The 24,426-nt window shown below is 43.6% G+C and overlaps 1 protein-coding gene across 3 annotated transcripts in view; it reads right to left on the bottom strand.

The window, feature by feature from the left end:
- ankrd44 (ankyrin repeat domain 44) overlaps positions 1-24,157 on the bottom strand; it is a 35,291-nt gene extending 11,134 nt beyond the window's left edge. The window contains exons 1-14 of one of the 3 annotated variants that reach the window (XM_017421168.3): positions 23,660-24,157; positions 13,501-13,584; positions 10,329-10,407; positions 9,539-9,609; positions 8,018-8,218; positions 7,543-7,630; positions 5,906-6,048; positions 5,586-5,798; positions 5,233-5,311; positions 5,027-5,141; positions 4,867-4,949; positions 1,700-1,808; positions 824-892; positions 531-671 (exon numbers count right to left, since the gene is read on the bottom strand). In XM_017421168.3, coding sequence (XP_017276657.1) covers positions 531-671; positions 824-892; positions 1,700-1,808; positions 4,867-4,949; positions 5,027-5,141; positions 5,233-5,311; positions 5,586-5,798; positions 5,906-6,048; positions 7,543-7,630; positions 8,018-8,218; positions 9,539-9,609; positions 10,329-10,407; positions 13,501-13,584; positions 23,660-23,686 — 1,502 coding nt within the window. In that variant the 5' untranslated portion in view covers positions 23,687-24,157. The remainder of the gene's footprint in view (positions 1-530; positions 672-823; positions 893-1,699; positions 1,809-4,866; positions 4,950-5,026; positions 5,142-5,232; positions 5,312-5,585; positions 5,799-5,905; positions 6,049-7,542; positions 7,631-8,017; positions 8,219-9,538; positions 9,610-10,328; positions 10,408-13,500; positions 13,585-23,659) is intronic. The other 2 variants (XM_017421170.3, XM_017421171.3) reach the window with 2 other exon arrangements.
- Between the last annotated feature and the right edge of the window lie 269 nt (positions 24,158-24,426).

The following is a 24,426-nucleotide window of genomic DNA, read 5'->3' as shown; positions in this document are numbered from 1 at the left end:
TTTTTTTTTTTTTTTTTTTATTAAAGTAGTGCAGACAGGGCCGTAATTAATGTTAATAATGTTATACATACTGTGTTGCAACCACTTTGTTTTACAGTATTTGTTTTGTTTTAACACTTCCAGGAGCTGCACGGTGGTTTAGTGGGCATCCCTGTCGCCTCATGGGAAGAAGGTTTAGACTGTGTTCACTTGTTCAGCGTACTCCAGTCTCATCTTAGTCCAGAAACGTGCATGTTAGGTTAAAATGTCTGAAATAAAGAAAGGAAGTCTGCTACATCTGCTTCTACGTTTGTATGCCGTATTTGATTTATTTGCATTTTTTATTATAGTGACACGTATTGTGAGAACGTTCTGCTGGGACACAGACGATACTTAATGTTACTGTTCTGCTGTTTTGCTGATGTCCTAAAAATATAAAAACTGCATGTCTAAAGAAAAAGGGGCTTTAATATTTCTTGAAAGCTTGTGGGTCTTTTTTTATTTTTTCTTTGCCACATTTCACGTCCGATCGATATCCAGTTTCGACTCACCTCCTGTCCAGGTCTGACGCTGCGGCGTAGTGCAGGGCGGAGCGCCCCCACTGGTCCGTCGCGTTGATATCCGTGCCGCACGCCACCAGGGTCTCCAGACACTGGTAGTGACGGCTGGCAGCGGCGTAATGAAGAGGAGTCCTGAGGAGCGCAGAGAAAACAAAAACAGTCTATCGTTGACCAAAAAATTTCAAAGCGACGTAGGGAAACAGATTTTGTTATTATTCTCCTAATTGTTGCAGAAAACTAAACGCGCTTCCTGGGAGTCTGAAGCTACGTGACAGAAGTCTCACCTGCCACATTTGTCTCTCCTGTTGTGTTCTCCTCCACTGCTCAGCAGCAGTTTGACACAGTCCACATTACTGCACAGAAACAAACAAAAAACAAAAACAAACTTACAGACATAAACATGCCGCTGAATGGATGTCATCACTGCCCATCGCCCGTTCGTTTAACTGCTAGCAAAATACCCCGTGAGCCAGAGAGCCGATGTTAATGAATCCCGGAAAGTAATCACTGGAGGTTCGTCTACAACTGATTACCTTACAAATTCAAACTCATTCAAGATGGCCGCCACGGCTAATCAACCTTAGTTAACACAAAAACGACTACATGTCCGGTGTGGTAGTGGCTGCGGCTGAATCCCAACTCTTACTCCGAGCGCTGACAGATCGACTGAGGTTTGCTTTTAAAACTACAGGAGTCACTCGTGTCTGTCTGTTAGCAAAATATTCCTCAAAACCACTGGACGGATTTTAATGAAATTGAAAATAATCACTGAATGTACCTCCACATTGTTAACTATTGAGTGAATGTCATCCAGGTAGGCCACCACAGCTAATAGGAGATTAGCAAACTCAAAAGTAGCTATAATTTTAGCAGATATTGAGCTAAAATTTGGCGTGGTAGTAGCCGAGAGTCATTCGCGACACGTGCTCTGAGCGCGACATCTTGCCATATTGCGTAAGATCACAGTAAAGATTATTTTCAAGGCTTGTTTTTTTGAACAGGAGACGATTTTAATCTAAAACTCTGGCATGAAGGGCGGCGGGCGACATGCATTTCTTCACGGCGTGCTAGGCCGTTCCAAGTGTAAACAAACGGTGTCCGAACCGACGTGACGCAAGCTGAATGACGCCGCGACACGGCGTGTAAAGAGCGGGACTAACCCTCCGGCGGCAGCCGCATGCAGGCACGTCCTCCCCAGGCTGTCCGGGGTGTCGATCTGGAAGCCTGCGGACAGGACCGAGTCGTTACACATTATGCTAAACCTCCGACCTGATGAGGGCAGCACAGGGAGACCAAGACGCCACAGAGAGAGAGAGAGAGAGAGAGAGAGAGAGACACACAGAGGAAGCGGCGAAGCGTGGAGAGAGAGACAAGTGTTAGTGCGACAGGTGGGAGCACAGGAAAACAAACACGTGGACAGATATGAGCTGCGCGTTTGCAGACACACACACACGGAGGCAGGCGTGCTGCCACGAGGTCACCGAGACGCTCGACCCTTTAATGTCGCAGCAGGAACGTATCCATATAGACTGCAGGCACCTGTGGCTAACCAAGTTGCTGTAGAGACCCGAAAATGTTCAAATGCAGACCATATTTTAGCAGAAATGCTAATTATTTTCTTATTTTCTATAAACCATATTACTTTAACGTTGCATTCATTAAACGAGACGTTCAGAACTTTAGTTTTTCCTTTTCCAGATGCAGTTTTAAAACATGCTAGCATTTGAAGAACAATATCCAATTTAAAATTACACCTAATGGCCACTTTATTAGGTCCCCCTTGCTAGTACGGGGTTGGACCCCCTGCTGCCTTCAGAGCTGCTTTATTTCTTCATGTCATAGACTCAACAAGTTGTTGGAAACGTTCCTCAGAGATCCTGGTCCGTGTTGACATGACGGCGTCACAGAGCTGCTGCAAATCTGTCAGCTGAACCTCCATGATGTGAGTCTCCCGTTCCTCCACATCTTAAAGGTGCTGGACTTGACTGAGATCTGCTGACTGTGGAGCCATCAGAGCAGGCAATGTTTTTCTCTTATTGTCAGTTTTTGGTGAGCCTGTGTGAACTGTAGCCTCCGTTTCCTGTTCTTAGCTGACAGGAGCATCACCCGGTGTGGTCTCCCGCTGCTGTGGCTCATCTGCTTCAAGCTTAGTTGTGAGTTCAGATTGTTTTCTGTAGACATTTGTTTGTAACGAGGGGTTATTCGAGCTGCTGTTGCCTTTCTGTCATCTCACACCAGCCTGCCCCTCTAACCTCTGACATCATCACTGTCACTGGATATTTGCTCTGTTTTTGGACCGTTCTCTGTAAACCCTAGAGATTGAAAAAAACCCCAGTTTGAGCTTCAGCAAGTCGCCCTCACCATGTCTGCTGCCATGTGATTGGCTGATGAATACCTCCATTTTAAAAGACACATCTATACGTCATTTTTAATTTATGACCGTTTATACCTGTTTAACTTTGCCAGCATCTAGAGGGAAAACCCTTCCTAAAGCATGTGGGGCGGCAGTACAGCACGCTAAGTTTTTAGATCTTTGGCAACGAGAGTCACATAAACATTCAAACACGAAACGTCATGCATAAGAAGAAAAGAGAAAGGCGTAAAGGTAACTTCTAATGTTAATGTTAGAGGAGAGAGAAACGTTTTAAACAGAAATCTTCAAAGCTTTACCAACTCAACCTGTCAGATGTTTAATAAAGTAAAAGATTCACTAAAAGCATTTAAAGTGATCTACTGGCAGGAATGCAATTTAAAGAAATCATTGTGTTTAATTTACTTACAAGCAATAACAAATCTTAATGACTCCTAAAAACATTTTGACTAACACTGATTCTAAATGTTCTGGAAAGACTCATTTGTGGTCATGTGAAAAGAAGGTCCGCCCTCTTTTTACGTCTGGCGTCAGGACATCAGGACATCATAAATTGGCTCTGCTCTTTACCAGGTTCTAAAATTATATGAACCCAACCTCGAGTGAACAAAAACAGACAAAAGGTTTCTACACGTCGTTAGTTACTTAACAGAAACAAAGAATAAAAGGCTAAAGCTGTGTGTGAAACACGAACTCCACTCCTGCTGCCAGGAGCTGCTGATCAGAGGGATTGATTAACTGATTATCAGCTATAAAAGCAGGAGTTTTGTCAGTTTGCTGCTCTGAATGATCACAATGCCAAGATGGAAAGACAACAGCAATAACCTTATAGAAGCAGTTACTGCTGGCCATCAATCTGGGAAAGGGTAAAGGTCAATTCCTAACTATTTAAAGGCCATCGTTCTACAGAAAGAAAGATGATTCACAATTAAAAACATTTACGACAGCTGCCAGTATTACCAGGAGAGGACATCCCAGCAAATTCACCCTGAGGTCAGACCATGCAATGCTCAGAGAAATGACCAAAAAACTCAAAAGCTTCATCTCAGACCCTATAGGCTCTACAAGCTAACAGGTTAAAGGTTAAAGGTCACGTTGAGGCAATTAGAAAAAAAAGACTGAACAAGTATTTATTGTTTGGAAGAGCTGCAGGAGAAAAGAGAACATGGCAGCACTCAGGTTTGGAAAGGTTCTTCTGAAGGAACCACAATACTTCTGGAACAACGTCCTTTGGACAAGTGAGGCAAGTAGGGATGTTTACCCACAATGCACAGCAACGTGTCTGCAAACACAACATATCAGCAGAAACGCCTCATAGCAGCTGTCAGCACGGAGGTGGAGGGCTGATGGTTTGGGCTCCTTGCAGTCATTCAGTGGACATGAACGCCTCCGGAGACCAAAGGACTCAGGAGTCAAATGTGGGACCATCTGTCCATCTGAAGCTTGGACCAAACTGGGTCAAAAAACCGAACAATGATCCCAAACCCAGCAGCTAATCTACAACAGAACGGCTCAAAAAGAAGAACCACAATTCCTCCACAACCACTCATGAAGTCCTACAGAAAACCACTTCTGAGAGCTGCTGCTGCTAAAGGAGGCTCTAAAAGTTACTGAATCCTGAGGTGGATTTAACCCACAGCTTTTTCATCTTGTTTTTGTTTATTAAATAACAACATGGTGTGGTTTGGTACACTTGAGGTTGGATTTGAATAATTTTAGAGTTTAGTAAGGAACAGATCATGTTTTTATGTCTTAAAATGCAAGAATTGAAGGAGAGTCTCTAATGATGAACAAATAAAATCAAAACTATTGCAGGATTAAGTTGTCTGTGATCATCGGAGGAAAAAAAAAACTTTCTCAGAACCTTTGGTCTGTTTGCTATCAGAACATTTGAGCAGTGGCTGCTCGCATGTAAATCTGATCTCATCCAACTCCTAGTAATTGACGAGGGGTTACCTGAGGACAGCAGCTTCCTGCAGCACTCAGAGTGGGCGTTCAAGGCAGCCAGGTGGAGAGGAAACATGCCGTGGATTCCTCGTCTTCAGAGAGAAGAGAAGCCTGTTATTTATTTATTTTTGTTTTTTTAAATCGGCACCTGAGCGGGCGGAAACCTCACCTCGTGCAGTCCGCCCCACTCGTGATCAGCGTGTTGATGAGGAGCTCGTGACCGAAGCGGGCCGCGACGTGGAGCGGGGTGTTGCCATCCTTGTCCACGCTGTCGATCTCCCCGCCTGAAACAGAACAACGGCGTCAGGAAGGCGGCTTTAAAAAGAGGCCGAGACGACGACGGCGACAGCGGCGACAGATGCGCTGGGGGCCAACCGTTCTGGATGAGGGTCTGTGAGCGAGTGAAGCGTCCGTGGACTGCCGTCATGTGAAGAGGACTCTTCCCGTCTCGACTCTGACGAAGGCAAAAAGAAACAACAAAGAATCAGACTTCAGGTTAAAAACAACATTGTGATTTAAAATAATAATACTTTGTTGGACCAGGGGTTGTGTGTGTTTTCACAAATATTACAAAGGTGTAACAAATAAGGAGCCTTCTCTTTTATCAACAACAGCTTTTAGACGAACTGAGACCCAGCCTTGAAGAACTGAGCTTGCCCGCCGCCACATCCTCTGAGCAGTGGCGCTAACGACCGCGACGTGTTCTCCGAGACTTCATTCGGCCGTACCTGGACGTTGACGTCGGCCCCGCTGTTGACCAGTAGCTCCAGGCAGGTGGCGCCGTGCGTGGAGGCGGCGGCGAAGTGCAGCGGCGTGAATCCTTTGTTGTTGGGCTGGTTGACGTTGGCGCCGTAGTCGATCAGCTCGTTGACGACGGCGTCCTGGCCGTTAAAACAGGCCACGTGAAGCGCCGTGTTCCCGAACGCATTGGGATCGTCAATCTGTGGCCGCAGAGAGTGATACGTGCGGTCACGTTCGGGGCCGGAGCGTGCGAGCCACATGGTTAGTGCTATTGTGCTGGGTGTGTGTGTGTGTGAAACGGACTGACCTCCACCGACAGGTTGAGAAAATGTTTGACCACGGTGATCTTCCCGCTGGAGGCCGCCGCGTGAAGCGGCGTGTATCCCCGTTTGTCCTTACAGCTGATCTCTACGCCCTGATTCACCAGCAGACACACTACCTCCAGGTGACCTGCAGGGGGCAGCAGCACCCAAACTGTACACCTGCACAACGTTGTCTACAAAGCTCTACGGCAGGGGTCTCCAATCCTGGTCCTCGAGGGCCACCATCCTGCATGTGTTGCTTGTTTCTCTGCTCCAACACACCTGATTCAGTGGTTAAATCCCCTCTTCCTGTTCTGCAGAAGTCTGTTAATCACCCATTGATTCAATCAGGTGTGCTGGAGCAGAGAAACGATTAAAACATGCAGGATGGTGGCCCTCGAGGACCAGGATTGGAGACCACTGCTCTATGGAGGGTGTTACGCACGTCAGCAAAACGAAATAAAGAAGACTTAAAGGTGGTTCAGTTTTCAAATACACCATGATGTAGGATTTTAATTCCTGCAGTGTTTGTCAAAGTTTGGAAGCCAAAGTGAAGATTTGATCAATCAACAGTAACAAGATTTGATCAAATGTGGTGAACTGATGGAACATGGGCAAAGAAACTAACAAAATATCAAATATGTTGATAGAACTTATTGTGCCAATATAGTTTTCAGACATACTTTATATTATAATGACTTTATTAAAGTAGCTATTTACTATGTGAAACAGGTTGGTTGTTGTTTCTTAAAGAAATGTGTTAAAGTGATGAGTTATTACAGGAAGATGCATGATCATTTCAGAGTAAATGTGAGCACCACATGGGACTTTTACAGTCAGACATGTTTGTGAGTTTAGCTAAATGTTTTGTTTTCCTTTGTACAGTTTCTTTAGTACTTTTTTTTGGACTTTTAACTCTTTTAACCATTCAAGTTTTAAAACATCCAGCTCGTTCAACTTTCAGCTGTGACTTTTGGTTTCTGTAACTTTTTGAATTACTTAACTTTATTTACATTTTCCCACCTCAGAAAAGTCCCCACATCTCCTCAGATCCTTGAAACACTCCGTCTCTTTGAAATCTTCAGCAAGTTTGCTTTGTTTTTAGCTTTTCAATATTGTTTTAGCTTTTAGCTACTAGCTGGCTGTCCAAATAATTCTAGCTTTTAGCTAATGTTTTGCTCCTTTTAGCAACTGGTTTGATAAATTGAGATTTTAGCTACTATTTCGCTAGTTCTAACTTTTACCTACTGTTCTGCTGCTTTTAGCTTTTAGCTGTTGTAGTAGTAATTTCAACTTTTGGCTACTGTTTTGCTTATTTTAGCTTTTAGCTTGTTTTGCTAATCTTAGGTTAAGTTTTGATTGTTTTGAGTTCTCAGTTTCAGCTGAAGTCATCCAGCGCTCAGCAGACACTTTACATTTTGGCAGAAAATACTTTTTTCAATTGTTTGAAAATATTTCTATTAAATTCTGTGATTTAAAACTGAAACTCCTCAGACCTACACCTACATGACCAGAATTTGCAGATTCTCCACAGATCTTTCAAACAGGTCTCAGAATCACACATTTGACAAAAAAAACATACATTTTTCTTGCATGGATTTTGAAAATGCTGACATGTTTTAAACAAAGTGTTTGTTTTTACCCATGAAAGCGGCCCAGTGCAGCGCGCGGCCGTCCTTCTTGTCGAAGGCGTTGATGTTTGCTCCTTTAGCGAGCAGGAGCTTCACCATCTGACAGAGAGTGAGAAGAGGAGGGAGAGTTAGTGGGAACCATGGGGGAGATCCAGTAGGTTTCTGTGCACCAGCACGGTAAACCCGGCTCGTCTCTTGGCTCGCTTGTTGCATAAACAGCGTGGAGGGCCTGTTGTGCTAAAACAATGAAGCTGTCAGTTCAACTCGGCTCCACAGATCTAACGCGTCTCGTTGTTCATTTTAAATCTGACACAACTGGGAATTATTCAGCGCGCAGCTGCTCTCGCCCACCTGTTTCCTCTCCCCGAGTGACTCGACCAGAACAGCACAAAGGCTGCTTACATCACAGGCTGTTTTTATTATAAACCTGCCGCCTGAAGCCGAACGCGTCCGATCGCGCCCGCCCGTCCTGCCTGCCTGCAGTACCTCGGTGTGGCCGTTGAGGGCAGCGTGGTGCAGGGCGGTGCGCCCGCCGCGGTCCGACACGTTCACGCTGCTCAGCATGGGGATGATGACCTCAGCGCATCGCAGCGCGTTGTTTGCTGCGGCGACGTGCAGCGGCGTCTGCCAGTTCTTGTCCCGCGCGTTCACATCAGCCGAGTGACGGATCAATATGCGCACAGCCTCCTGGAGGAAGAAAACAGACATCTTTTAACCTGCGACAGCCATTTTCTGTTCATTGAGTGCATCCATTAACTAAAGAAATTGCGTTTTTTGGCAAAAATGCAGTGAACACCGAGGGCTGAATGACTTGATTTGTTAAAATATGCTAAAGAAGCTAAAACCGAGTGGTTAAAGCTAAACAACGTTCTGGCGTTTCGCTAGAACACTAGCTAATTGCTAAAGGGAACAAAACACTCACTAAATTTCAAAAGTAGCAAAATACTAGCCTAAACCTAAAAGTAGCAAAATGCTCGTTAAAAACTAAAATTAGCAAAAAGAAAGGTAGGACTTAAAGGTAACAAAATAGTAGCTAGAAACTGAAAGTATCAAAATGTTGAAAGTAGCTCAATGCTAGCTAAAAGTATCAAAATGCTAGTTACAAGCTAATAGTAGCAAGATGCTAACTGAAAGTATGAAAAGCCTACCAGGAAAATAAAATGCAAAATGTTGACTAAAAGCTAAAAATAGCAAAGAAGCAAGGCAAAGCCTAAAGATGGCAAAACTGTACTTAGAAAATTAAATTAGCGAAAGACTAATTTAGCTAAATGCTAGCTAAACGCAGCAACTAATAGTTGCTAAACGCTACCTTAGAGTATCAAATACTACCTAGAAACTAAAAGAAACAAAATGTTGGCTAAAAGTAGCAAAATGCTAGCTAAATACAGAAAACGATAGTTCAAAGGTAAAAGTAGCAAAAGGCTAACTAAAAAGTAAAGGAAGCAAAATGTCAGCTAAAAGTAGCACAAGTCCAAAATCTATGGTTACAAACCATTAGCTGAAAGAAAACAACAAAACTAACACAAAGTTACTAGCAAAAAGTTAGCTAAAAGTGTCAAAAGGCTAGCTAGAAGCTAAAAGTAGCAGAAGGCTAAAAACTAAAAGTAGGAAAACACTATTAAAAAGCAGTTAAAGGTAAATATACTGAAGCAGTTTTCAAAGAAAACTAATTTTTGAAGCAACTGAATTTGAATCCAGTTTATCTATAAGCGCTAACTCAGGGCTCAGGATAAAAACATTCACATCCAGCACGTTATAAAACATAAATATATAATATATATAACATTATCTATCTGAGGATGCCAACAGGTTGTGTCAAAACTTCACTTTGTCAAAGTCTCTCATCCTGAGCAACACAGGAAGAAACCTCCAGAACCAGAACCAGGCTCCAAATGGCCGGCAGTTTCAAACCCCAAAGTCATCATGAATGAGCTGAATATTTTGAAGTCTGAACAGCTAAAACGTCACAAAGTACGCAGAAGTCGACCTGATCCGTTTCCCACTCACCTCGCTGCGTGACGCCACGGCCCGATGCAGAGGGGTGAGCCACATGTTATCTTTGGCGTTGACCCGGGCCCCTGGAAACAAGAGTGTGAACATGGCGATGACGTGTGTGTTATCAGGTTCACGCACCACACTGACCACATACAAGCATCGATATGGCACACATAGCAAATAAATTAAATTAACCCACACACTCAAGAAACGTCCTGAATTATTATTAGACTGAGAGGGAGCACTTGTCGCCATGTTCAAAACGGGTATCAGTCGTCTTGTAGCAGCTTTCTTGAATCGTGTGCGTGTTACAACTGCACCAGTAAACAAAAAAAAGCATCTGAAATATCCTTCCATAGGTAAGTAACCCTATAGTGTACAATTTTGCGAGAATTTTGTCAATTCATCAAGAAAAACTACCTTCAAAACGTATTGACACGTGGTTTGCTTTTTATACAGCTGACAGGATTTTACACCAGTGTGTTGAATCTTAGGAAGATCTAGTGTATATCTGAAGACCTACACCTTCTCGTGGACATGTGCTTGTTGACATTGCTCCTGTTTTGGCAGCCATTTTGGATCCTTCGCGACATCCAAAATTCTGATTAGACAATGAGCGGCGGAGCTCCCTCTCTGTTTTTTTTAACTCTATGGATAAATGATTCAACTCTGCCACCTGAGAGAAAACTAGTACCAGAGGTCCGCTTAGAATGTTTTGATGACCACGCGGACTGCTTTTTAAGTGATAAAAACCTAAATCTTAAAGTGTGTGATAAAAGCTTAGAGCCCTGTGGAGTCTTACCGGAGAGGATGAGGAGTTCAGTGATCTCTGCATCGCCCAGGAAGGCTGCTGCGTGCAATGGCGTGCGCTTCTCTCCATCCTGCGGGACAACCAGAGAGGGTTTTAAGAGACAATGGTCCTCTGAAAGACACCCCGACCCTCCCACACCACGGCAAGACGCTCAGACCCTTAGGAGTGGGGTTCTGGGGAAGCCTTATGAACAAATAATAACGTCCCTGTTGTAGATAGCTCTGTGGATGACCTCAATTTGGAGAAATAGTTTAATTTTGGCAAGTTGTTACACAGAATTATTTATAATTAATACTTACTTCTGTCAAGAATATAATATTTCTTGTCAGAATAACTGAGTAACGTGAAACTGACAACAGTATGAAGGTTAATAAAAGAGCATTCGTGACACTTTTGGGACTGGGCTTGCTTTAAGATGGCAGCGATCCACGTTGGTCTCAGTGTTGTTTGGACCGGATGCTGATTCGTCAGTCCATCACTGTTAAACCTTATTTTTCCAAAACTGAGACTTGTTTAAAGAGCTACACACAAAACATCGAACCTGAACTGCCCCGTTACCTTGTAAAAAATTAAATAAATAAATAACAAAACGCAGAGATAGTCTCAAAGTTTTACTGTCCTTGCTTTTGTCTTTTAAACTTTTAGAGGTCTGAAGAGATTCCACCGCTGGGCTTTTCTTCAGAACTTCTTTGAGTATTTCAGTTACGTATTGATACTTTACACTCAACGGCCACTTTATTAGAAACACAAACAGCTAATCAGCCAATCACATAGCAGCAACTCAACACCTTTAGGCATTAGCATTCTCATTTGTAATCTGTTTTTGGTTTTGGTCATTTTCCTTTAATTGGTTGTCTCCAAAACTAGTTGCTCTATTCCTCTTAATGTTGCACACGTGTCTTTGTGGTTATTTTGTTTTCTCTGCGGTTTATTTTATGTTTCTATGTAGTCGGATCTAAGGGCGAGGCAACCATGCAGGGACCACCACCAACGATCTGACCGGCCAACTGCAGGTGCCCCCCGCAATATCTGACGGTCAAATTAAGCACAGTCAGCCCAAAAACCAGCACTACAATAGACCTCGGACCACAACCTGGAAGTTGAAGCCAGAGTGAGACCAGCTTCTCTGTCAGTTGGTTCCAGCACAAAACAAAACAATACCTGCTTTAATTTAATAACCACATGTTTAACAACCTTTACAGGAACTTGTACACCTAAAGAAACCCATAAAGGGCCATTTTCCCTAAAAAACTCAATTGTGGGCTACTATAAGCTGGTTGCTAATGCTTCTTGAATAACTGATTAAGTATTAATCGATTGCTGACCTTTCTAAATATTGTCCGATTTAAATTGGTCAACCAATTAATCCACCAACATCTGAAAGTTAGCCGAAATCTTTTAAAGTTTGTTTTGGACCTCTGAAAGCTTCTTGTCTTCTGTGTGATTTCATCACCTGCCACCATGAACCTCTCAGAAAGTGATCAGAAAGTGTGCTCCTTTGCTGTGCTGGGAGTCAGTTTGGATTTTGAACGTCTCAATAAATTGGTAGCACTGAATGCCGCTCTATCACTACAGCCATGACCAACACTCAAACTGCGTGTGGCTACAGACTGCTCTCGGGTCGTATTTTAACATCCTTCGATGCTGCGGTGCAAAACGTTTACCAGGCAGCTGTAATACTGTACAGCGGAGAGATTCAACAGCGGTGATTTAGCGGAGCATGGTCAGCTACTCTGATACAGATTAATGAAAAAAAAAAGTTCTGATTGGGACCCAGATTCGAGGCTTGAGATTGGCTTGGGACATCCCTGATCTCTACATTAGCATGAACTCAATAGTCAAGGGACTTTTAAAGGGGTCTTGTGACGTGCTCTTGCAAGTAAAGAAATTCATTTTGCTTTACATTATAGTATTATTTACTAGCAAGCACCAGCAACCATCAAGCACACTCTTTGTGCACCAGTCTGTATGCATTTTTAATCAGAAGTGCTTTACATCACCATTTCCATATGAGTAGATATACAAATACACACATGCTCTGAGCTGTCATTCACTGACCCTTGACCTGTGGCTCTTCTCTGCTCGTTCCCAAACAGGAAATACGGGCTAGACGGGAAAAGACTATGGACGCTATCAGAACCAAACCAGAGCTTCTCAGTTGGACTGAGGTCTGGACTTTGACTGGACCCGTTCCAGGACCTTTAACCGGTTCTCCTCAAACCAGAGGAGTGTTTCTTCAGCAGAGAGTTTAGAGTCTTTGTCCTGCTGGAAGGTGGACCTCTGTCCCTGTCTCAAACCTCTAGAAGCCTCCAGTACCTGCTGATGAAAAACATCCCTACAGCATGATGCTGCCACCACCATGCTTCACTGTAGGGATGGTGTTCTCAGAATGATGAGAGGCAGTAGATCTGTCTCAGATACGGTGTCCTTGATAGATAAAATGTTTCTCTGACCACAGCACCTTCTTCCACATGTTTGCTCTTGAATCAGTATCTTTCTCCTGCCTCTCCTCCATGAAGCTCAGCTCTGTGCAGCTTCTGCTGCTCCTATAGACAGATCCTCCCATCTCTGCAGGAGAGCTGCAGCTCCATCACGGTTATCTCTGGCCTCCTGGATGCTTCTCTGATTAATACCCACTCAGTGAGTTTTGGTGACATCATCTTTCCATTTCCTAATAATGGATTTAATGGAGCTCTGTGGGATGTTCAGGGTTCTGGGATATTTTTTATAACCCAGCCCTGATCTGTTCTCTGACCTGTTCGGACAGTTCTGTGGTCTTGATGGTAGCCTTTACTAATTGAAACTGTTGATTCTGGGGGCTGATCATATTTGACACTTTGATGGATCTTACTTAACTATCTCTGTGGCTTCTGAAGCTAATTGTTGGGCCTTTAAAGCATTAATATGCTCATACCCCTTTCAGTTTTATATTTTTTAAAATGATGTACAGTTTTTTTTCCTTCCCATTCAACTTCATTGATCTGGTGAATTTTTGTAGAATTATTGCTTTTAATCAAATGAAATCAAATAAATTCCAGGTTGTAAGGCAATGAAGGGGTTAATACTTTTGCATCCCACTGTAATTATGAGTGCAAGAATGAGTTGTGTGTTGGGTTTATTGTAGTCGAAGGTTTAAAACCCTGGTGTTTGTGTGTATCCTCACCAGAGCATTGATGTCTTCAGACTTGTAGATGAGCATACGGATCTCCTCGGGGTCTCCGCTGAAGATCGCCTGGATCAGAGGAGGCTGGGGGAGGAAAAACACGACAGTCACATGACCTGAAGCAAAAAAAAAACAAACAAACCTGTAAGCCAAGCACTTTGTCACCGCGAGGCAAAGCGGCGAAAACGTTTCCTTGACGTTCGCCAACGAGCCCTCGTTGCTCCCACGGTACGAGGCGCTGCCTGCGCTGCAACTCGAAGCTGCAATGTTTACCAAAGCTGCAGACGGCGGGGGCAGAAAACGCCGGCCTTCTTCCGTCCGCTGCCGAGCAGTCAGAGCACTGTAGAAAAATCCTTCGGCAGATACAGATCGCAAAGATAAAACGCCCGCGCGATGAAACGGGTCCTGCGTCACGGAGGTCACGTCTAACAGGCCCCTATTTTGCTTTCCGACATGGCAGACATGAGGTAAATACAGGCCCATCTGCACTGCCCGCAGAACGACATGTCACCAAGGTTACACGAAAAACAAGCTTCTGTTTCATCAAAGTAAATCATATGCCGACGTCCTCAAACGTTGGGTTTTATGTGCAGATTTGAAGTCCTTTAACCCCCCTCCCCAGATGCAGCTTTTACAACAAAGTTGAGTGAGATACGTGGCATGTCTCAGGATGTGACCAGAAAAAACAAAATGCCTTTGAAGGTAATTTTTTTACATTAAAAAAAAACCTTCTGATGCTACGTTCTCGTTCAGACTAGCGCTATTTTATCCATCCAAACAAGGCCACTCACCAGGTTAACATTAAGATTGGTTTGTTCCGTTTATCTGTGGAAATCGAACACAGCGTTACACCAATTTGTTTGGAGTAACGGGCCTAGCTGCTAACATAGTTACATAGTTTGTATCACTACCTGGTTAAGGATAACATAACTGACGTTTCTTTTTCTAGGCTTATTTAAACTAGCTGCCCAAAAACCACTGCATTTTCTGTATGTTTACTACAATCTAGCTACTTTTGTATATTTTGTGCTGTTTTAGCCATTCGTATATCACAAGTTTCAGCTCATTCAGGAAGTGGGTGCTATGACTTTTGGTTTTTGTGTTTTTAACTTTTATACGTTTTCAACAGAAACATATCACCATAAGTAAGGAGATTTGTGTTTGCTTGATTGTGTCTCTGTTGTTAACAGTGCCGTTGGAGAGCCTGTTTCATGAAAAACTTGCCAAATCATCTCTGCCAAACAGCTTATTCTGCTGTTGACTCTTGTTTTTGGTTATCCCAGGCGCTGACGATCAGGCGCCTGGTTGTCAGCGCTTGTGAGCGACCGGCGGCAATCCCACACCTCCACAATCTGGGACTGAACTCCATCCTCCAAGATGGCAGCGCTTGCCCACCCACAGGACCGAGTCCATCAGAGACTACCTCCAGTCCTGAGATCAGCTTCAGAGTGACCAGGATGCCGTCCCACAGCAGTATGTGACCGAGCTGTTGTGGCTGCGTATGGATCTTCCACATGCTACCGAGGCCCCCTGTTACCGATACGTTTCATTTCTTCAGACTCCAAGCATCCAGTCCCATAAACACCACCACTGACTTGTTGTCAATAGCAGAATAAACTGTTTGCCACGTTTTTCCATGGATGCGACTCTTTTCCTAACAAATGTGGCACCAGTTATGGGAAAATAAACACGCTTTAATACAACAAAGAAATCAATCAACCAAACACAAATTTCCTCACTGTTTTAGGCTCAAATTTGTTAACTATAAAAATATTTTCTCTACCGAAATACACTGAGATCTCTCCATTTCCTTCACAAACATTGTCCTCTGTGAAATCTGCACACCTACTTTATTTTATGCTACTTTCAACATTTAGCTACCAGTCTGCTACTATTAACTTTTAGCCACTGTTCTGCTACTTTTATCTATTAGTCAGCCTTTTTTTTATATTTTTTAGCTGCTGGCTACCATTTTGCTGCTTTTGCCCAGGTTTTTGCCATTTTGTGCTTTTAGCTGCTACTATTAACTTTAAGCTAGCGTTCTGCTACTTCGAGCCTTTAGTTCGCGTTCTGCTTCTTTGAACTTGCTTCTGTTAGCTTTTAGCTAGCATTTTGCTTCTTGATAGTGTTTTGCTTCTGTTAGCTTTCAGCTAGCATTTTGCTTCTTGATAGTGTTTTGCTTCTTTTCACTTATCTGATTTGCTTCTTTTAGCTTTTAGTGGTTTGCTTTTTTAGCTAGCATTTTGCTTCTTTTAATTTATAGTAACCCACTGAAACTAAAGCATGAGAAATGACATATGTGAAAGATGACTATTAACGATAACATCCCTACTTTAAATTCAGATAAATACTAAAGTATACTGGAGTGGCGCTTCAACACAGAGAAAACCTGAAGGAGTCGTGGTCTACAAAAACACAGACTGTCACACAAAGAAATGAAAGATTTTTGAATAATAAATCAGATTGTGCAAAGCCGGCCTCACTATACTTCCTGTAGTGTTTCTACCAGCTCCTGCTTCGCTTCCTGTTGCACTCTCTCTCCTTCTCAGAAACGCGAGAGGGGAACGAACCGCAGAGCAGCGTTTCACTTCTGCTTTACAAACCAAGCAGTACTTCCTCATCTGACCGGTTCTGTGCTCCAACATCGTCGCATCGCTGAGCCTTAACATTCCTCTGGTTCTAAACATGCCGTCATTTTAACTTCAACAAACACTCGAAGCAAACAAAGTCAGCTTACATGAAATGCAATTTAACTAAATGATCAACAGATGCAGGTGCTGTGGAAAGCATTCAGTGCCTTCACGTTGTCTTTGAATTCTAAATCAACGAGAGAAACAGGATTTTCTGCCTCGGCGCAGTGTGAACGCTGAAGAAACTGAAAGGGCAAAGTTAAAACACGCAGAACGAAGCAGCAAAACGGGAGCTAAAAGGAGCAGAACAGGTGGTAAAGACCGCCGGTCAGATGCTACAGCTAAAATTAGCTAAACAAATAGTGAAGCTAAAATAAGCTAAATAGATGCTAAAAATGAAATTAGCGAAAAATGCACTATGATTAAAGTAAGAAAAACAGATACTACACATTAAATTAGCAAGGCAATAGCTGAAATGTGCAAAACAAATGCTGAAGCTAAAATTGGCAAAAACGATGCTAATTTAGCAAAGCTGCAGTTAAAAGTAGCTAAATTGTAGCTAAAATGTTCAGAAGGGTAACAGAGAACTAAATGAAACAGAAAAGTACCTAAAATTTGTCAAATCAGCTGCTACAGATAAAATTAGCAAAACTGCAACTAAAAGCTAAAAGAAGCAGAATGGTAGCTAAAAGCTAATAGTAGGACAAGAAGACAAAAACGGAGCCAGTATGCTGAAGCAAAGAGAAGAATGTTTCTGAAGGAATTAAAGAAATATTAATGTTTTTCTGTAAGGAATGGACGTAAATATAATCAGGAAAAAGAAAGTGCAAACGCTGACTCAGCATTCACACAATAAAACCTGTTTTTCCAATCTCAGCCTACACACAACATCATTACAACACAAACTAATGCATAAAATCTGCATACACTTCCAATGTTTATTTTGTCAGAATCACATTGTCAGCCACAGTTACATCTTCTAGTCTCCTTAGTTTCTACAACTGACCATCACGATTAGTTTTGGTCATTTAATTCTTTCGGACGTTTCGTCTATTGGGACACTGAAGTTTTGCAGGACGATTTAAAGACGCATTTCAACTGTTTTTAAATAAAAGCCTGGCGGCCCTTGAAGGAAGCCAGATCACCCGCCGCCTCTTCAGCCAGAGTTTTAGACGGAGACCATCCTATGCTGAGAAATGAGTGGAAGCCATTTTGGTCAAAACATGCAAAAGAGGTTTTGCGTGACCTCATTTCACATCACAAGGTGTCCCGTTCAGAGTATGTGCTGAGAAGGACTCTCAGCTACGACCACGCCAAACTGTGGCACAACATCTGCAAAACGGACCGAATTATATTATTCTTTTTAATGTTTCCTGAGGTCAGTTAGCTGTGGCAGACATCTTTAATTAAATTCGCTCTAAAATGTTAATCAGTCGTAGATGCACAGCGTCTTCGGCTGTTAGTAATAATAAAGAAGGCCATCATACGTGGCTGAGGACATAAATTATCCTCATCATTTCTTCAAGCTAAATGCTGAAATCTGGGTCACATGTCACGTTAGAGCAAAAGAAGGTCCGTCCAAACAAGAAGCAGTCCACGCTGTCCTACAATCCCCGCTTTCTTTCTCTGTGCAACGGTTTCCAACAGGCTCCGTCTTGGTTTTCTCAGCGACGGCACCGTCAGGGTCTGGGTGGTGCTGCCCCGGCGGAGGAGTCGGGCTGAGTGAAGTGAAACAGGAAGTAAGAAGCTGCACCAAAGTAAAGAGGAGGAAACCGCTGCTGCTGTCGCTGCTGCAGTAATAACTCAAGACAAAGCCTAAAATAAAGTCCGAGCATTGTATGAAGGACAGCTCGTCTACCGCCACCTTTCATGCCAGAATTTTAAGCTAAGATCTTCTTCTGTAGAGAAATAATGGACTTAAAGCTACTTTGGTCAAACCTTGGAAACACATTATGCTCAATTAAATCTGTTAACATGCTGTAAATAACTCTCAGCTACTACCACACCAAATACTGGCTCAATATCTGTAAAATTCACTGAGTTATAGCCATTCCTGGGTAGGCTAAGGTCGATTAGCTGTAGCAGCCATTTTGAATTGGATCGACTCCGAACGTTAATGAGCTGTAGATGTACAACGAACGACAACGTTCTGCAAGTTTCATTAAAATCTGTCCAGTGGTTTTGGAAATATTTTGCTAACAGACAAAAAGGATTGGCTCCTAAAGTTAACGCCCAGCTTTTAAGCAAAGACGTGGCACAATGCGCTGCATTCGAAGTGTGTGTTAGGGACAAATCTCAGCTACTGCCACGCCAAATTTTACTCTAACATCTGTAAAATTCACAGAGTTATGGCCATTTTTGCGTTTTCTAAAATCAGTTAGCTGTGGCGGTCATCTTGAATTAGGCTGACTCCAAAAGTTAATCAGTTGTAGAGGTACATCCAGTGATTACTTTCTGAAAGTTTCATTCATATCGGTTCCCTGGTTCATGAGATAACTTGCTAATGATACAAACACACACACACACACACACACACAGATAGAGACACGAGCGAGGACACTATCACCCTTTCTTCAGCAGCAGGCGATAAAAAGAGTTGACTGGACCAGAAAAAAAAAAGAGCAGCTTGACGAAAAGAAGAGCACAGGCCTCACAGGAAGTGACATTTTGACTTTGGCTTTCTGCGCTGGTCTTCCCTGCAGGCCATCTCTAATATAAGAGGTCATTGTTGCAAGACACACACACACACACACTTTTTATCCTTAAGGACAATCCAGTGTGACCCAGATCCCATTAGAAAACCAAAACAATGAGAAAGTGTTCATCAGAATGTGGAACGGCTCGATCCGAGCCGTCTTTCCTGGAAACAAGTCGAACTGAATCTGGATATCTGTGTTTTCCGAACAGGAGAGTTCTTCATATTAGCCAAAAAACAACAACTTTTTATTAGTCCAACGGCGGTAAAAAAAAAAAAAAAAAAAAGTGCTTAAATGAACTATATGAAAAGATACACACCCCGATTCCGCTCTCTCAGATCTACACCAGTCTGTGAAAACTGGTGTCTAAAACTAGCGGGACAATTTCAGAATAATGTTCCTCTGTGGAAAACTGGGAAGACTGTGAATATATCCCATCGTCTACGGGTTATGACATCATCAAAACATTTCAAGATGCGAACACGTTTAATAACATATTTGCAGCTAAACTTCCTGTCAAATGTGAAACACTGTAGTTGGGTGATGTACCGGAGTTTAACTGGAATGATGGAGATCAAAGATTATTGAATTGTTGTTAATGGTTACAAAGAAGAAGGCCATCACTAGAAAATGGTGGAAAGTGGAGTCCCCTACCAGCGACGACTGGATGAACATAACACAGGATGCAAAAGGACATGTTTTATCAAATCTGGACTAAATGGACTGACTAGATAAAACCCTATCGGTCGGATTTCCTTTAAGAATGCAGCTCAGGATTGATGGCTTGCTTCCTACGGCTGCTGTGTGTTGGTATGTGTTTGATGTCATATGCTGAGTCAGGATTAGATGTCTGTAGTCTTTGGGCCCTCAGGTCTGATTCTGTTCTGGACATCCCTGATGGACTCAGATCACTGTCTGTAAACACAGTTCACTGTACCATCCACTGATGCTGCTTAAAGCTCTATCAGGGAAAGAAGAAGCCAGATGTGAACACCATCCAGAACCTCTGCTGTCTTCTCTGAACCAAAGATCAGTTCAAATGGACTGAGACAAAGAGGACAACTGATCTGTGGTCAGAGGAATCAAAATCTGAAAGTCTATTTGGAAACAGACTCCACGTCGTCCTTACTAAAGAGGAGTGGGACAGTGCAGTCTGTTATCAGCACAGAGTTCAAAAGCCTGCCTCTCTGATGGTATGGGGGTGCATTAGTGCAAACAGCATGGGCCGCTTACACATCTGGAAAGGTACAGTCAAGGCAGAAACTATTCCATATTTCAGCAAGACGAAGCTAAACCTCAGACTGCATCCATCACAGCAGCAGAGCTTCATATAGAAGAGTCCAGGAGCTGAACTGACCTGACTGCAGTCCAGACCTCTCATCAAGTGAAAACATTTGGAGCATCATAAATAAAAACTGTTGAACAGCTAGAGTCCAAAATCAGTCAGTAATGGGACAACATTCCCTCTAAAACCTCCAGCAGCTGCTCTCCTCAGCTGCTGGAGGTTTACAGATGCTTCACAGCGGGGAAACAACCTTTATTTGAGATGTGCTGAAGCCAACAAATTTAAAATTACCTTTATTTTTGTTTTTCCAAAGTTACCAAACTGTACGATTTCTTGGTTTCAACATTTGGTATGTTTAGTCCTGTTCTGTTGTGAAGAAAATACGACTTACGAGTTCTGCAAACCACTGCATTCTGTTGTTATTTCCACTTTACACAACGCCCTGACTCCTTTAGTAGTGGGGCTGGTTTTTGGGCACGTTGGAGTTTACATTGCAGCTATATAATAAATTCCAAACTATACTGTGAAAAATAAACTGAACTTAAATAAAAACTCTTGAGATATCAGTCGTTTGTATATATCAGGTCATTACCATTAAGTGTGTTGCATGTTTTTTTTTGTTTTAAAGTCTACATACTGACATTCATGTATGATTGTTTTTACACAATAAAAACAAGTTAAAGCAGAAACACATTGTGGCACCTGCAGAAGTGCTCACACATTATTCTGTGACTTCTACAGCTGTGACGACGGGCTGAGACGTTCCGGTTAGTTTGACGGCGTTTCCTTCGTCGGGCTTTATTTATAGTTGTAGAAATTGAGTTTTTCAAGCCCAACCAGTCCACCAATCAGGGGCTAGGACCACTCTCTCTGGTACGGGCTTGACGCTGAAGCCCTACAAGGATGGAAGAGGGCCACCATCCTGCATGTTTTACTTGTTTCTGCTCCAACACACCTGATTTGAATCAATGGGTGATTAACAGGCTTCTGCAGAACACGAAGAGGTGATTTAACCACTGAATCAGATGTGTTGGAGCAGGGAAACAAGGAAAACATGCAGGATGGTGGCCCTTCAGGACCAGGGTTGCCCTACCCCTGCCCTAGAGGAATGCACATCGCCCGCCTCGTTTCACAGCGCTTTTAAACCACCGTCTTGCTTTCGGAGGGTTTCGTGGTTCACGGGATATTGTGCCAACAGGTTTGGCTCCGAACGTTAACGCTAAAGTTGTAAGTGAACAAGCGATGAGCAGCACTTGGAGGACTCGCTGCGAAAGAGTCAACCCCTAAAAAACCGCCACACTTTAGCCCAGTATCCGTGCAGCCGGCCAAATTGTAGGCGTTCCCGTGCTTTCTAAGGTCAGCTAGCTGCGGCAGCCATGTTGAATTGATCTGCCTTTAAAAGTGAACCAGCTGTAGATGTACACCCATTCTCTGGTTCATGACATATTTTTAGCATTCAGTCTCAGCTACTACCACAACACGTTTGAGTTCTATATCTGTAAAAATGACCGAGTTATAGGCGTTTTTGTCTTTTACTGACAATTGGCAAAAAAAAAACATTTCAGCCCGTGAACTGAGCGCTAAGTGGAGGCATCCAGTTATCAGTCATCATCAGCTTGTTTGAAAATAACAGGAAGTCCTCCAGTTCTGCTTTAAACAAGCGCACAGACACACACTCAGACGCGCTCTTCCTTCCCTCGCCGCAGATCTGATACGAAATCAGGGGGTTCGACCCGGAACCATCGGCACAGAACGAGCTGGGAACGGGCCGGGTGTGGCATTTGAGGGCCTGCGAGGAAGCAGACACCGCAAAACAGACACCAAGAAGTACTTAGTCGAATAAGGGCTTTTAGTTTTGGAGTGGTTGGTTCTGGCTCACTAAAACAACAAAAAAAGGGGTTCTAATTTCCTTGAAGGGATGCCTGTCGCCCGCCGCTGTTCTGGTCAACACTGGGAATAACACTATGTGCAATCACACACAGGTGTGACAGTAACACTAAGGGTGGGCTAGCTGCGGCGGCCATCTTGCGACAGTCAGGAGTTGAAGGATGCCCTCAGTTCCGATCCCCCCTTCGGCTGGTGAGGAACCATTTAGCTGGGTTTCCAGGGGCCTTCACTGGTGCCGCGCACCCGTCCCAAGCTGAGAAAGTTTCTGTTTGTCAGAAAAGACACGGGGGTGAAGGAAGCACAGTGTGTGACACCTCCCGAAGAGGACCAGAGCAGAAACTGAACGGGCCGCGTGGTGAGGCTGTCGGGAGGAGGCGGGGGGGAGTCTATCTCCTTGGGACAAAAATTTTATCCCGACAGGATCTTTGGAGTTGACGGAATAGCAAACATTGCAACATGGCCGACCCACTTTAAAGCAACATTTTTAACATTTTTAACCGTCGACCCTGAGGCTAAAGCTTTTAGCTCCTCTACCCAACAGTGTAAAATATTTCCTTTTAGATAACAATAATATATCTCGTTCAGAACCTTGGTGGGGGTTGAATAACGTATCCCAAATATCCCAAATAAATTCATTATGTAGGATTAATAACTATAAAAGTTAGCTCAAAGCAACTCAGCAACCACTGTGTTGAGTTGGGCTAATTAGCTGTTAGCTAGTTAGTTCATGGGCAGAACTTTTTATGTATTTTTTTTTTTGCATGTGTTTCTTTTATTATTTGTATATATATATATATATATATATATATATACACATTTCACTAAACATAGATACTAGGGTGTGTATTTGTTTTAAAACCATAAACACGTAAGCTAACCTAGCTTAGCCAGGGCTAGCTCAACAAAGCCATCTAATTAGCTAAAAGATGGGCTGCTGTGTCAAATATGAACAAAACCAAAATGCAGTTATTTGAAAAACTAATAAAGCAATATTTTATTCACACTAAAATGTAGTTTAAACATTTTATGTTTACTAAACAACTGAACCATTTTAAGGGGGGAAAATGAGGTAATTTTGAATTTGATGGTGGATGGGAGCATATGTTGTCCTGTAACCTGTCCATACTATTATACTAATTAGAGGCACTAATGTACCCCCATACCATCAGAGAGGCAGGTTAGCACAAAGGACCTTCCTGCAGTGATGTCCATTGAAATTCCTGCTTTTGATCTTGCTCAGTTACTATTTGGATTTGAATTATTATCCACCTATAATTGTCAGCAACATATATATGAAACAAAGTATATATATAAAATATTTAATATTTACAGTCTTTTTGTTTCCTCCCTCTGGTTCTTGTAAAGGCAGCACTTCTTGCGGAAGGAAACATCCGGGAAGTCTGTGAGAACTGTGCCCGTTTTACACTTCAATTTAACATTTATTAGCCAACAAAAATATTTACCCATTTCTTACATTTCGTGGCACATGTATGCGCATGCTCTGTGGGCCGTTTATAGGACCTAACCTGAACCACTTAGCGACGAAGAGAAGCAGAAAGACAAAAAAAAAGGGTAAAAATAAAAGCATTTTAAAGCGGACAGAGGAGAAGATGCTGCAGGGCTGCGGGGCTAAGCTAACAGCGGCTAGCGGCTCCTCCTACCTGGTCAGCCAGCTTTAAAACGGCCATCTCCGGGTCAGCTCCGGGAACAGCGCATCCACTCGCCCCGTCGCCGCGGCACCGTGCACGGCGCGAGCCCGCTCCTCCCGGACGGAGAACTCGCGCAGCTCCCCTAAGGCGCCCGCAGGCGGCTGATACCGGTGACGGCGATGAAGGCCGGGCCGAGCACCACGGCCATCAGCCCCGCTCCACTGGCGCTATCTGCGGCGACGCTGCTCGGCCGAGGCGGCTGCGCCGAGTCGCTGGGAGGCGGGGGAACGAGAAAGGCTTGACCCGCTAATGTAAACAATCGACATTTACGGCTGCTCCCTCTGCTTCTGCGCGGAAGGTCCCGGAAGGCTACGAGTCCTCCGCCACCATCAGAAAGCCCCCCGCTCCTCCCGGTGCGGACTCGGAAAGCAGGCTGAAGTCAGCTGAACGCAGATCACACAGGAAGTCGCGGCTTCTCTCCTCCTTTCAGATGCAGAAGTGGAGGCGAAGCTTGCAGAGCATCATCGGTGGAGCTGGGCAGCGCGCACTGCTGCCGCCCGGCGGTCACAGCTGGAACTGCAGCGTCTGGGTCAGCAGTGAGACTCCAACATCTGAGAGTCCCTGACCCAAACACCTCCGAGTCCCTGACCCAAATACCTCCGAGTCCCTTACCCAAATACCTCAGAGTCCCTGACCCAAACACCTCAGAGTCCCTGACCCAAATACCTCCGAGTCCCTTACCCAAATACCTCAGAGTCCCTGACCCAAACACCTCAGAG

Source organism: Kryptolebias marmoratus, linkage group LG6 (assembly GCF_001649575.2).
Source record: "Kryptolebias marmoratus isolate JLee-2015 linkage group LG6, ASM164957v2, whole genome shotgun sequence".
In the NCBI taxonomy this organism is placed as follows: Eukaryota; Metazoa; Chordata; class Actinopteri; order Cyprinodontiformes; family Rivulidae; genus Kryptolebias; species Kryptolebias marmoratus.
This window is presented reverse-complemented; position numbering and strand designations above follow the sequence as displayed.